Source organism: Aspergillus pseudodeflectus (genome assembly GCF_044049435.1).
Source record: "Aspergillus pseudodeflectus strain CBS 756.74 chromosome Unknown BJX68scaffold_19, whole genome shotgun sequence".
Lineage (NCBI taxonomy): Eukaryota > Fungi > Ascomycota > Eurotiomycetes > Eurotiales > Aspergillaceae > Aspergillus > Aspergillus pseudodeflectus.
In genome coordinates this window covers 537,125-549,287 of record NW_027263795.1, presented here as the reverse complement: position 1 = coordinate 549,287, position 12,163 = coordinate 537,125, and the positions used below count along the sequence as shown (strand labels likewise).

The window sequence follows — 12,163 nt, the reverse complement described above, 5'->3', positions numbered from 1 at the left end:
AACCCTGCATAAATCAGCTACGCGCTTCGAGGCAGGAGTGTATGGGAGTTACAGCGGAAGAAGTACCATGTATGTTTGTGTGTTTATATATCAGGCCGGGAATAACGCTCGGTATGGTGCTAGGCGGCTCTAAGAATAATTGGTGGATCGACGTATAAGTTATATATATCTACAACCCACAATGAGACCCTGAAGATCCTTGAGCAGGTAGTGTTCTAGAGGAGTGTTCATATAAATCAGTGAAGCCATTTTTTTTTGCCCTGGACATATACACGGAGTATATATATAGGCTACCGTGCAAGGCACTTAGGGCCTGGTATCTTGAACTGGATGAATCCATGGACATCCGACGATGAGACTTTGGTCGACATGAACTGCTGCCCTGGATCAGGTATAGTTATTACGAGATAGATACGCGGAGAAAGAGGCATCAGCATCATGATGGTGGGTTAAATAATACCTTTGCTTACGGTGCTGCCCTAGACTGTCTATGATATACGGTAGCATGGATACGGCACGAGTTCAGAGGTAAATGAGCAATATCATACAGTATGAAGCAACGTAGGAAGCACAGAGGTCTAGGTCCCACTTCAAGAACATACACAGTAACGAGATGAATATCGAAATATTTTCAATTAAAAGGTCAACCCATGTAGAAACGCCTTCATGTTGAGATACTCATTGTCTTCCTGGTACGGATGTCGTTCATAAAGCAAGGCCTACAATACCCAAAGAGTATAGGCGGAGAATGCCCTCACCGACGTTGGTCTAGCGAGGAGAGACCACGGCAATGGTGACATTTCGAGGCTGCTGGATCCGACAAGTTCCGGTAAGGAAAACTAATATCTGACTAGCGAAAGCAGGCCGAGAGTGAGAAAGGTAGTAAGCAAAGCCAAGGGCGTGGGTCAATCGTCATATGTCGGAGAAAGGATTTGGCGGTATACAATTTGTTTAAGGAGCGAGGGTATCTGACCTCCTAGTAGTGTCGGTCAGGATTTGTCACCTGCAGGACTCGACGTGAGAAGCCTCGGTCGTCGTCAATACTGCCATTGCTCTGGCGTCTTTGAGCCGCGAAGTCTCCATCGAAGCGAGATTCGGACATGGAATCCGAAGATGTAGGCTTGCCGAACTGCTCCACAGTGCTCATGTCGCGTAACCGCTTGTCTGCAGGGTGACGAGTCTTGAAGCGGTAGAGGAAGAAACCTGCACCCGCAAGTGCAGCAAGGCCGACCACACCAATAACCACACCAGCGGCGATAGCGGCTACGTTGGGTCCGTCGTCCTTCTTATCCTTGTTGGAAGATTGCGAAGTGGGCGTGCTGGCAAAGGTTTCTACCGCCTGTTCTTCAGTTTCTGTGCTGGACGACGACCCGCTAGTTTGCGTTGTCGTCGAATTATTGCTGCTGGTTGTCGTGGTTGAGCTGCCGGTGGTGCCGGTAGAGTAGTAGGGAACATTGTCTTCGAGACCGGTGAGGTAAACCGAATAAGCGTTGTTTCCACCGCCTGTGAGAAGGTTAGCTGGTATATGCGAGAGGCTGCACCATGGAGTCCTTACACATGACCGCTGGCCATGCCGCGCATGGCTTGTTGCACTTATCATCATTACTCTCCTTGGTTGACTTCGCTGGGAGCTTGTTACCACAGAAGCAGTGATCAGTCTTGTACAAGCCAAAGACAGAATAGCCTTGTGCATAACATTCGTTCAGACAATATCCGTTACTCTGAAATTGGTAGCTTCCTTGATCCTCAAGGGGATCCGAGCTGGTGAAGCAGCCGACGTATGATTCTTGTTGAGCGGCGGCAGGTGAGATTCCAGCGAAAAGCATGAGGGAGCCGGCGAGGACCGAGGATACGTTGATGGACTTCATTGTGAAAGGGATGTGGCGAGGGCCGAGGTCGGTTGTTGGAACGTAGAGTTGTATATTATTAGTCGACTATTCGGAGAGTAGGGACGACCCGCGTAACCCTATTGATCTCTGAAGCGATAGATATTCAACGGGAAGAAGGCAAGTGAGAGGAGCGAGAGGAGGAATTTGGAGAGCTCGGGTGAAGTTTTCGTGTGATTTTCTGGGGGTGAAGCGGGATATTCGCGTGTTTCAGATGCCCCTTTCGGTCGGCAGGGACTTTGCACCGCAGAGGTTCGGCAACGACAACCTATTGCGAGAGCACTCGAGGGCCGTCCAAAGAAGTGCAAGAGATAAAGGCGGAGTTGGACCGTTTGATAGTATCTGGGTTTGCGAGGAAGATCCTGCCTTTGGCAACCGAAGGTGAGTTCGTGAGCAAAACAATCAGGGGTAAGATTCAAGAAAGTCAGGAACGAGAGTGATAAGCAGGCACCACAACAAAAGGTGCAGAAACCAGGCAAGAAGAAGAGGAAGAACGAGCGTGTGTTCCCGGGTCGATGCGGTACCTCAAGGGAGAAATGATTGGGATGAAAAGGGAGAAGCAGAAGCAAGCAAGCGAGCGACCGAGAGGGTTGAATGAGATGGAGTGAACCCATGAATCCCTTGCCTTGCCTTCATCTCGACGTACCGTACCTGACCCCCGTATTTTATGATGATCACCACTTTTACTACAGGGTTCCAGACGGAACCTGACCCTGGGATGTGCAACTCTGGTAATATTTCATCCCGCGTACCACAGTTTGCTGGACCAATCATCAGCCAAGATATTTCAGGATCGCTTTGTCTTTTCCTATCATCGGTGTTTGGGCCGCCAGAGTGGGCTCTTCCACTCCCACTAATCCCGCAAAAGAAGACGAAGCGACCCTGACGAAGCAGATTTTGAGGGGATGTTTCTTGTCTTGACGATCAGTATTAATGTCGGAGCCCCTCCAGAAAACTCCCAGTTTCACCATGAGGACATCTTATTACTGCTTGGCGGCGAAGACGATTGCCCTGGCTCGCTCGGCTGCCAGCCGTTGGCCAGCAAGCACGAGATAAAGACCTGTGTCACAATCGGAGTCCAGACGCAGCCACAAATTTCGATGTCTCTGAGTCCGAAACGCCACTTATGCAACAGAATCTGTCTCTTCAAGGTTTATGTCCTCGAAAGGAAGAAAGGCAAAGCCAACCTGCATGTGGGAGTTTTCACTTGGCCCTTTTTGATCCTGATGGGCGGAAACAGGCCAATGATTAAGAGATGATGCGCACTTGACAGGCATCGCCCAGTGAAAGGGCGCAGAATGAATGAAAGGACCACTGCTTGATGACGATCTCTGGTCGGTGGTCACAAGAAGAAATGACCCCTCGTTAAACATGAAGTCAGACTGTCAGTTACATTGTGAACTCGACATTCCACCACCACTCACAGATACGCCTTCAAGGGAACAGCAGTTTCTCTCATCTCCTGTAAGCCCGCAGCTGGTTGTTGAAACATCTTAAATTTGCGTCATTATTTTTGTTAGTTTGTGTGGGAACCAAGGGGTCGAGTCAATGGTTTTGCCCAAGCGGCCAGTCCCGTCCCAATGTGCTGTCCCTTGGCTCACAGGGACAAACAAAGTCACGTGCCTCATACTCGCCAACAAGAGGAGTCAAACCTGCTTCAACTTGGAGTTTTCAAGGTTCCTTTCGTCGATGTCGCTATCTTCGAATATAAGCAAACCAGCTATTTACATCTTGGTGGTTAAGCCCGGGAGTGTATACTGGCTCATCTCTACTCTATACGTTTCTCACTGGCAGGCCTTGATTCCAAACTGTCTATCAAGTCGCAAGCTTTGGACACTTTGGACTCGCTATATATGCAGGCGGTCATAACAACACTGACAGTGACAAAACCACGACTATCCCTGCCTACAGTCCCTCTTCGCTGGCACTTGAAGAGCAGACCTCCACCTAATGGAGGCCGATGTGTGTACGAATTCGTGAACCAGCAAGCCCCTACAGAGTACTCAAACAACCCCAAACACAGAGGAAACATCTAAATACGACTGGTCGAGGTGCTGCCATCAGATTCGGGACTGGGCGTCTCCTTCCCTCTCCTAAGTGGTTTCGTGTCCACATCAAGTCAGAATCACAATCGACCTTTGCGCGCTCTGCACTGCCCCAGATCGCAAATATCCCAGCGTGACTTGACATCGTAGTATTGAACTAACTGATCGCCTGACTCATTGCTTCAGTCAAGTGACCTAGTCCTAGGGCCTTCTTGACGGGTCATCCATCAGTTATGGTTGAGGATTTGAAAAAGGACCAACCGTACCCTAAGTAGCCTCGAGACAGAGTCTTTGTTCTAATTGCCTAATCGGAGATTGTCATGCGAGATGGTTTGGATAAGCCCTAACACGATTCCTTGCTTCCAAGTTTCTCAGCACTGAGAGCTGTTATCCTTGCGACAGCTGCACACAAGACTGCCCATGCGTTGCCCTTGATAGGCTGTAAACGCAGACGGCCTTGAATAGATCTGAGATTGGGGCTGCTGCTCATAATAAAACGCTGAGAGGGTCTATGCAGGTTCTCCAGGCTTCCTCTATTGTTTATCCAGTCTCACTCTAACTTAATTGCCTTTTCGACAGTAGTATCTATTGCATTTTTATAAATAATAAATACTAAATAATACACATTGCAACGACTCAGCCGCCTGGTCCAAAAGAATGCGCGCAGTTCATATCAGTCGTTTTCGGCCGGCTTATCTCTAATGAATGCTTCGTGTCCTCAGGGTGTTTTTTTTTCATTCGCTCCACTTCGCTTCCCGTATGCATGCTCATGATACATTTCTATAGAGAAATGGACATCCTAAACAAGGAAAGTAGTTTGCAGGCGCTTTATGCGCCTATGGCTTCGGGATATGCAGGGTCTTGCTGACCATGAGGCACCCATGCAGAACAAAGAGCAGAACAATCGGATGAAACTCAAACATGGTGCCTTGGGCGGCGACGCCCAGAGGTAGATCTTCCAAAATCCATTCTTGCGAAACCCAGTAGGCCATGAACCCAGCGATAGACAGTGTAGTGGGAATGGGCGTGCCCTCGAAGTACTTTGACTTGCCGGTCTTGTCTTTAGGGAGAACAGCGGCGGTCACGTTGAATCGAGCGAGGCGTGTCAAGCCGCACAAGACGAAGAAGGATAGGAATAGGTGGTCGAGAGGCGTGCGAATTCCTAGAGCGAAGGCTGCCGCAGCCGGAGCCATACCGAAGGAGATCTAAAAGACAAGCGATTAGCTAGACCCACTGCATAACAGTGTGTTTGGCCTACCAAGTCTGCCAAAGAGTCCAGTTCCTGCCCCATCAATGACGACTTCTTCCTCCACCTAGCAATCCGCCCGTCCATGAAATCGAAGAAAAGCCCAAAAGGCATGAATCCGAGGGCAAGCCAAATCGCGCCATAATCATGAGGGTCGCCGAGACAGTAGCGCAGGGAAGAGAAGACGGACATCACTATGATACTGGTCAGCTGCCCCGCAGGGATACCAAAAATCGACAAGAAATGAACTTGCCTCCGCAAAGTCCTAAGTAACAATATCAGCGATAGATAATCCAGCCCTGGATAGCTTTAGGACTTACCATTAAGCTCAGTCACTAGATCCGCCAGGTGAAGTGCTCTAAAGTATCAATGGTGGTGAGTGGATTGTTCCGCATTTTATCGGAACCATGACGCCTAACCTGACCATGCTGAAGTGACCTGTATCCGATGAAAGCAGCATCTTCTGCTTTTCCTGACCTTTATATATCATCGTTAGTTGTTTAGACCAAGCATGCCCTGCGTCCAATCGACTCTGACGTACCTCCATCGGAAGAAGCTGGGACACCGCTGTTTGTAGACGGATTCGAAGGCATAGCTGACGTCCTTCGAGACATGCTCTTTAGAGAAAAGAGAGGGAATAATATCGAGAGGTAAGTAAGAGCCTAGAAGAAGGCTATAAGTTGTTGATGCGAAAGGTAAGAAGCGAAATAGGTTGGCAATTGGAGTCTGGAGGAGGAAGTGTTGACACTTGCACGTGCAGAGTCTCGCTACGTTTTCAGGCTTTAAGCAGTGCGACTAGACGTCATTTCTCGGCGGTGTTCTGCTGCGCCACAGCCACTACTACTAGCCACATTTAGATTCCTTCTTTCGTCCGTACTCGTATCGAAGTGCTCTTTTGTATCCAACCTGGCAAAGGAACGGATATCATGCTACAGAATCTCAAAAGTCAAACGAGCAATTGATTTCTTTTGGATCGGCAAAATTAGATCGACATAAAACGGTCCCTGCAGAATCTCCCGTATTCCCATAACGCCGTAATAAGACAGGACGAGGCAAAGACAGACGAGTCTAACGACGGAAACCTCCACGAGGCGCTCCGCGGCCACCTCCTCTTCCACCGCTACCACCACGGAAGCCAAAGCTTCCACCCCGGGGACCACCGCGACCCCTTGGAGCACCGCCGCGACCGCCGCGAGAAGCACCGAAACCACCACCGAAGCCACCACCAAAACCACGACCACCGCCTCGGCCGCCACGAGCGCCACCGCGGGCACCGCCTGCTCTCTTGGGCTTCGCGGCACCTGCTTGTAGGTTAGAATGGGGTGTTGAACGGGGGATAGGGGAATTGCGAATATACCTGGTGGGGGCTTGGGCTTGGGAAGGAACCTATTGCAATTCAGTCAGCATTACTCATTTAGTCTCCCACGCATAGGACGAAACGTACTTCTCAATAGGAAGGAGCTTGTCTCCACCGATGTAGACCTTGTCGCCGGCCTTGAAGGATGTTGCGACGATGCCTTCTTGAGGTTTGATGGTGAAGTATACTTGGTTGATGGGCCCGAGGACTTCGTCAATCTTGCCGATAGGCGTCTATCAAGAGTAGATACCCGTTAGCTATAGCCGCATGGCACCTTTGATGATTTCGAACCTTGTTCTCCAGATAAATCGGAGCATTGAAGTAAGGAATCTTGGGATTGATAGATTCGCAAACCATCTCGCCTTCACAAGCGTGCATAAAGGTTCCCATTTCTGAAGCACGTTAGTCGACCCTAGAACTTAAATAAAATAGAGCGTCTTCAATCACCTAGCACTTGGTCAGGTGGCCCAAAGGACTGTTGGAAGCCTCCACGACCTGTTCAGGAAAAAATTTGTTAGCTCTAGCTGAGCACCTCCCGGGAGTCGACTGAGACTTTTACTCACCTCCACGGCCACCGAAACCTCCACCACGACCGGAAAAGCCACCGCGACCGCCTCCGCGAAAAGACATTTTGACGTTTGGATTGTAATGGTCGACCTGTTGCGGAGTGATCGCGGAGAAGTTTTCAAACGGTGGGAAGCTCGAAAGGGTAAAGTGTCGCTAGCCGGAGGGCAGTTTCAAATCACGTGCACTCACCGCCTTCCATATGATTCACAGTGTTGAGTCAGGACCGAAGTGATAAACCAGGTATCGTCGCTGCGGAACTCTCTTTACCCGTTGATAATTTTTCCATTCAGTTGGTCATTACCGCGAGAACCACCATGGCGTCCGACGGCCCAAAGGATTTGCCTGTCAGGCCCGCCGCGGAGGCGAAACCTTCCAGTGAGTATTATCTTACCCCGCTGAATACTCCTCAGACCCCTCCTGCTAAGGATGATCAATTGTCTTAGGTGCCGACTCGCTTCCCGACTTCATCATTGAGCGAAACAAGCTTTTTGAGGAGCTGTGGCAGGAACATCTCGAGGAAGTCAAAAATAAGCCGCATCCCGAAATCAATGTCACCCTGAAGCTCGGCGACGGAAATACCACCACCATCCCCGCGAAGGCTTGGGAGACCACTCCTGCGCAACTTCTCAAGCACGTCCCTAAGGAACTAAGTGCTGACATTGTCATTGCCAAGGTTGAGGGAGAAGGGCTTTGGGATCTCGGTCGCCCACTGGAGGGTGATTGTACTGTGTCCTATGTGCCGTTTAGCGACCCCGAGGGTAGGGAGGTCTTCTGGCACTCCAGCGCTCACTGTCTCGGTGAAGCTTGCGAGTGCGAGTATGGGTGTCTTCTTTCCCACGGACCTCCCACCCCTCAGGGTTTCTTCTATGACATGGCCATGCCGGACAAGTATGCCGTTTTTTTTCCCTGCAAAACTCCGTGCTCTAGAGACCACTAACATTTCTACAGTCGCGTTGTTAAGGAAACCGATTGGAAAACCCTGGATAACAGAGCGTCCAAGATCTTCAAAGAGAAGCAGAGCTTTGATCGGCTGGAGGTTACCAAGGAGAATCTAAAGAAGATGTTTGCCTACAGCAAGTACAAGCTGCACTACATTGACAAGCTTGTGACTGGTGAGAAGAGCACTGTCTACCGATGCGGTACTTTGGTCGATCTTTGCAGGGGTCCTCACATTCAAAGCACTGGCAAGGTTAAGACCTTCAAGATCATGCAGGTCAGGATAAATGCAAAATCCTCTATGATTTGCGTACACTAACCCCTTTGACAGAACTCCTCCGCCTACTTCCTCGGTGATCAGACCAACGATTCCCTGCAGCGTATTCGTGGTGTCGCATTCCCCGATAAGAAGCAGATGTCTGAACATCTCAAATTCCTAGAGGAAGCCGAGAAGCGAAACCATTTGAGGCTCGGCAAGGACCAAGAACTGTTTTTCTTCGACGAAGTGTCACCTGGGTGCCCGTTCCTGCTCCCCAACGGTGTCAGGATTTTCAACTCTCTTCAGACCCTCCTGCGCTCCGAATACCGCAAGCGAGGCTACCAAGAAGTGCAGACCCCCAACATGTACGACGTGGGCATCTGGAAGACTTCCGGTCACTGGGAGCACTACAAGGATGATATGTTCAAGCTTGATGTTGAAAAGAGGGAATGGGCTCTGAAGCCTATGAACTGCCCTGGCCACTTCGTGCTCTTTGGTCACCGCGAACGAAGCTACAGAGAACTTCCGCTGCGAATTGCGGACTTTGGTGTCCTGCACAGAAACGAGGCGTCTGGTGCTTTGCACGGTCTCACCCGTGTTCGCAAGTTCCAACAAGATGATACCCACATTTTCTGCACCCAAGATCAGGTGAGTGATTTTCTGCGACCTGGCAACGCCCTATAGGTTGGCTGACTTGTTCAAGATTGAATCTGAGATTGAGGGACTTTTCGACTTCCTGCAGTCCATATATGGGCTTTTCGGCTTCACCTTCAAGTTGAAGCTGTCCACTCGCCCAGAGAAGTACCTCGGACAGTTAGAGACCTGGAACTACGCCGAGGAGCAGCTCAAGAAGGCCATGACCAAGTTCAAGGGTTCCGACTGGGTTATCGATGAGGGAGATGGCGCCTTCTACGGCCCCAAAATTGACATTACCATTGCTGATGCTCTCAAGAGAGAGTTCCAGTGCGCCACGATTCAGCTTGATTACCAGGCTCCTCTCAACTTCAAGCTTGAATACATGACCAATGAAAAGAGCCAAGCTACCACGGAAGATGCGAAGAAGGAAGGTGATGCCAAGTCCAGCGAGCCTGGTCCTGGCCGTGCTCGCCCTGTTGTCATCCACCGCGCCATCATTGGCAGTTTCGAGCGATTCTTGGGCATTCTGATCGAGCATTTCGGCGGCAAGTGGCCTTTCTGGATCAGCCCTCGCCAGATTCTGATTGTGCCCGTCATGCCCGCTGTATACGATTACGCCCAGGAGGTACAGAAGATTCTGCGGGACGATAAACTGCACGCCGACGTTGATATCAGTGGCAACACCTTGCAGAAAAAGATCCGCACTGGTCAATTAGCCCAGTATAACTTCATCCTCGTTGTTGGTGCTGAAGAGAAGGAGTCTCGCTCTGTCAACATTCGCAACCGTGATGACACGGCGACTCAAAACAAGGGTATTATGGTCCCTCTCGAGGAGGCCCGTGTCAAGTTCCGGGCGCTGCGTAAGGAACGTCGACTGGTCAACGCCCTCTAATCTTCTCACTACCTTTCTACTTTCCCCTCTCCGCCACCTTAACATCGTCCCGCCCCACTTTCATCTCACTATCCCCTCACCTTTCATATCTTTTGTGACCTCAGCCTCCTTCCGAACCTGGGGATGACATCATCAATCATGGTTATGAGTTCTACGCTTCGTCGGTGTTCTTTTGGTGTTGAAAATAGCGCTAGGCCATGAAGCTATTGAGAGATAATTTATCGGGTTGAAAATTCTGTTGAGTTCTTTCTAGCCATGCATACTACTAGTTGACATAGAGAGCTATATGGTCTCTGTACATATTTCATAGGATGCTTGTTGGCACGCACTTCCCCTGGACGATATATTGTACGAAGTCACATGATTAGACTTGTCCTAGCTTGGCTTCTGATCCTCAGTCCTTTCCAGCCCCATTAATATCCCAAGCTATCATTCAAACCCTCGGATATGCCCGTTGTTCCATTACTCTGATCAAATCTGGTCACGACGAGTGATGGTCATAGGCATGTTACTCTGGTAAACGAATCAAGCATTTCGATACGTCCACTCGTGTTTGGGATCAACCAGGCGGAGCTACATCCGTGTTAGCCATTCCAAATTGAAGAACTTAGAAAATCGATGCAAGGAACGACCTACGTCAAAGGTGCTATAAAGAGTTGCGATCAATTTCTTGATCTCCAACATGGCGAGGTGCCGGCCCATGCAGATGCGTCCGCCTCCTCCAAACACAAAGTCACAAGTGTCATTCATACGCCTATGGCGCTCTTCGTACTGCTCGGCAGTCTCATAATCTCGTCTCAACCAGCGATCTGGCCGGAAGTCATCCGCATCTTCACCGAAGATGGCGTAATCCCGGCTCGTGACACCAGGGTTGATGCCCACCTTGGTTCCCGCTAGAATATACCGACCGTCAGGCAACGTAAAGCCGGCTTCCGGTGCGACGCACTCGAAGACCATGGCGACATCCGGGTCAAGGCGCATGCTCTCGCGGATGACCCCATCCAGACAGGGCAAGTCACGGATGTCTTTCCATTGAGCGGGTAAGTCCAGCGAAGTAGACGAAAGCTCTGAGACTAGCTTCTGATACGCGTCTGTGTTCTTGGTCAAGTAGTAGACAGCAGCGCGCATTGCGGCAGAGGTGGTATCTCCCCCCGCAAGGATACTCAGCATAAGCCAGTTGACGATTTGGACGTCATTGACCATGTCAGGGTAGTCTCCTTGAGTTGAACATATTTATCCAGAGTGTGGTCCACAGTGCCGGCTTTGACCTTGTTCTCCTTCAGTTCGGCCTGATACTCAGCAACAACCTTGAAGGCGTAGAGCACGCCTGTGAGGGTGGGTTTAGGGCCAATGCGAACAATCGGGTTCTTGTCTAGGAGATGATCAACCCAAGGGGTTTGAGAAACCTGTCCGAATAACTGTCAGTGGGATGCGAGACGGTTGGCTGAAACGGGGGCCTCAAGCTCACGGGGGCAAAATATTCAAGACCCATGGTCGAGTCCGTGATTAAGCTATCCACATCTTTCTCCTGGTCAATGAACCCATAGTGCCGTCCGAAACTGATGTTCGCAGTCACATCCCAAGCAACTATTCCTACTGTTACCCATTATTGGTCGTTACAAGCTCTTGGGTTATTCACCGTATCCAATCCATTCATCAGCTGGGCAAACCGGGCCTCTACCAAACTTGGCGCTAAGTTTGTCCACAAACTTCTTCAACGTCTCATCGATCAACGGCTCATATTCTAGTACTTTGGTCATCCGCCACAAGTTGCGGATTGGTAAGATATTCTGGTTGTGCCAGTTTTCATCTTGCGTGTTGAAAAGGTTGGACATTCGCTGGCCATTCAGCAAGACATCGTTGGGACGGTACGCTTCACTCTGCAATGGGAATTGGGTAATAGGTCAGCGGTGTTCCTCTGCTTTACCTTCGTTGATACATCACATTCAAAGGGCGAGGGCAAGTACCTTTTTCCATGGGTTGCGAGTGGAATAGATCACTCGAATCATGCTTGGGTCTGAGATGCTCAAAGCATTCGGCCCTATTCGGACTACAGAGCCATAATGTCGATGCAATTGAACCTGATTCCGATCGATGTGGCCTTCGAATGCTTGCCATGCCCGCCATATATTAGTGAATTTGGCCGGAATTGGCCTGCCAAAGACCCTCAGCGGCGACAAGAAGGCGTCCCAGATGAGCTTGGCAAGCAGCAGAGCCCCGGATTTGCATCCACAAACTGGCAAAAAGTACGTACCTCAGCCATGCCTGTGATTCGAAAGACGGTGAATGCGCGTCAGAAAAGAAAGATGTTAGCGTCTTGTTCCACCTTCAGCAAGGAT

At 50.1% G+C, this 12,163-nt stretch overlaps 6 protein-coding genes across 6 annotated transcripts; 1 reads left to right on the top strand and 5 right to left on the bottom strand.

Moving 5' to 3' along the window:
* Positions 1–262: 262 nt before the first annotated feature.
* BJX68DRAFT_236846 (WSC domain-containing protein) lies at positions 263–2,523 on the bottom strand. The gene is made up of 2 exons (XM_071040080.1): positions 1,556–2,523; positions 263–1,503 (listed from the first exon to the last, which is right to left on the bottom strand). The coding sequence occupies exons 1-2, from the start codon at positions 1,866–1,868 to the stop codon at positions 977–979; spliced, it is 840 nt and encodes a 279-aa protein (XP_070899634.1). The 5' UTR covers positions 1,869–2,523; the 3' UTR covers positions 263–976.
* On the bottom strand, positions 1,985–2,694 carry BJX68DRAFT_76862 (uncharacterized protein). Its single transcript, XM_071049735.1, has 2 exons — positions 2,533–2,694; positions 1,985–2,248 (listed from the first exon to the last, which is right to left on the bottom strand). Exons 1-2 carry the CDS (start codon positions 2,658–2,660, stop codon positions 2,155–2,157), a joined length of 222 nt encoding a protein of 73 aa, XP_070899633.1. The 5' UTR covers positions 2,661–2,694; the 3' UTR covers positions 1,985–2,154.
* Positions 2,695–4,499: 1,805 nt separating this feature from the next.
* BJX68DRAFT_236840 (CDP-diacylglycerol-serine O-phosphatidyltransferase) lies at positions 4,500–5,921 on the bottom strand. Its single transcript, XM_071040079.1, has 6 exons — positions 5,719–5,921; positions 5,597–5,654; positions 5,498–5,535; positions 5,431–5,442; positions 5,190–5,371; positions 4,500–5,136 (listed from the first exon to the last, which is right to left on the bottom strand). Exons 1-6 carry the CDS (start codon positions 5,789–5,791, stop codon positions 4,768–4,770), a joined length of 732 nt encoding a protein of 243 aa, XP_070899632.1. The 5' UTR covers positions 5,792–5,921; the 3' UTR covers positions 4,500–4,767.
* A 73-nt stretch (positions 5,922–5,994) lies between these two features.
* Positions 5,995–7,296, bottom strand: BJX68DRAFT_236835 (H/ACA ribonucleoprotein complex subunit GAR1/NAF1). Its single transcript, XM_071040078.1, has 6 exons — positions 7,098–7,296; positions 6,982–7,029; positions 6,826–6,926; positions 6,622–6,767; positions 6,535–6,563; positions 5,995–6,478 (listed from the first exon to the last, which is right to left on the bottom strand). The coding sequence occupies exons 1-6, from the start codon at positions 7,162–7,164 to the stop codon at positions 6,246–6,248; spliced, it is 624 nt and encodes a 207-aa protein (XP_070899631.1). The 5' UTR covers positions 7,165–7,296; the 3' UTR covers positions 5,995–6,245.
* Positions 7,297–7,345: 49 nt separating this feature from the next.
* BJX68DRAFT_76801 (threonine--tRNA ligase THS1) lies at positions 7,346–10,133 on the top strand. Its single transcript, XM_071049734.1, has 5 exons — positions 7,346–7,476; positions 7,545–7,989; positions 8,050–8,314; positions 8,369–8,944; positions 9,000–10,133. The coding sequence occupies exons 1-5, from the start codon at positions 7,416–7,418 to the stop codon at positions 9,822–9,824; spliced, it is 2,172 nt and encodes a 723-aa protein (XP_070899630.1). The 5' UTR covers positions 7,346–7,415; the 3' UTR covers positions 9,825–10,133.
* A 216-nt stretch (positions 10,134–10,349) lies between these two features.
* BJX68DRAFT_255106 (cytochrome P450) lies at positions 10,350–12,087 on the bottom strand (the record flags this gene model as incomplete). The annotated part of the gene is made up of 7 exons (XM_071042986.1): positions 10,350–10,397; positions 10,461–10,986; positions 11,025–11,230; positions 11,293–11,411; positions 11,464–11,704; positions 11,792–12,022; positions 12,079–12,087. 7 exons carry the CDS (start codon positions 12,085–12,087, stop codon positions 10,350–10,352), a joined length of 1,380 nt encoding a protein of 459 aa, XP_070899629.1.
* Positions 12,088–12,163: the final 76 nt, after the last annotated feature.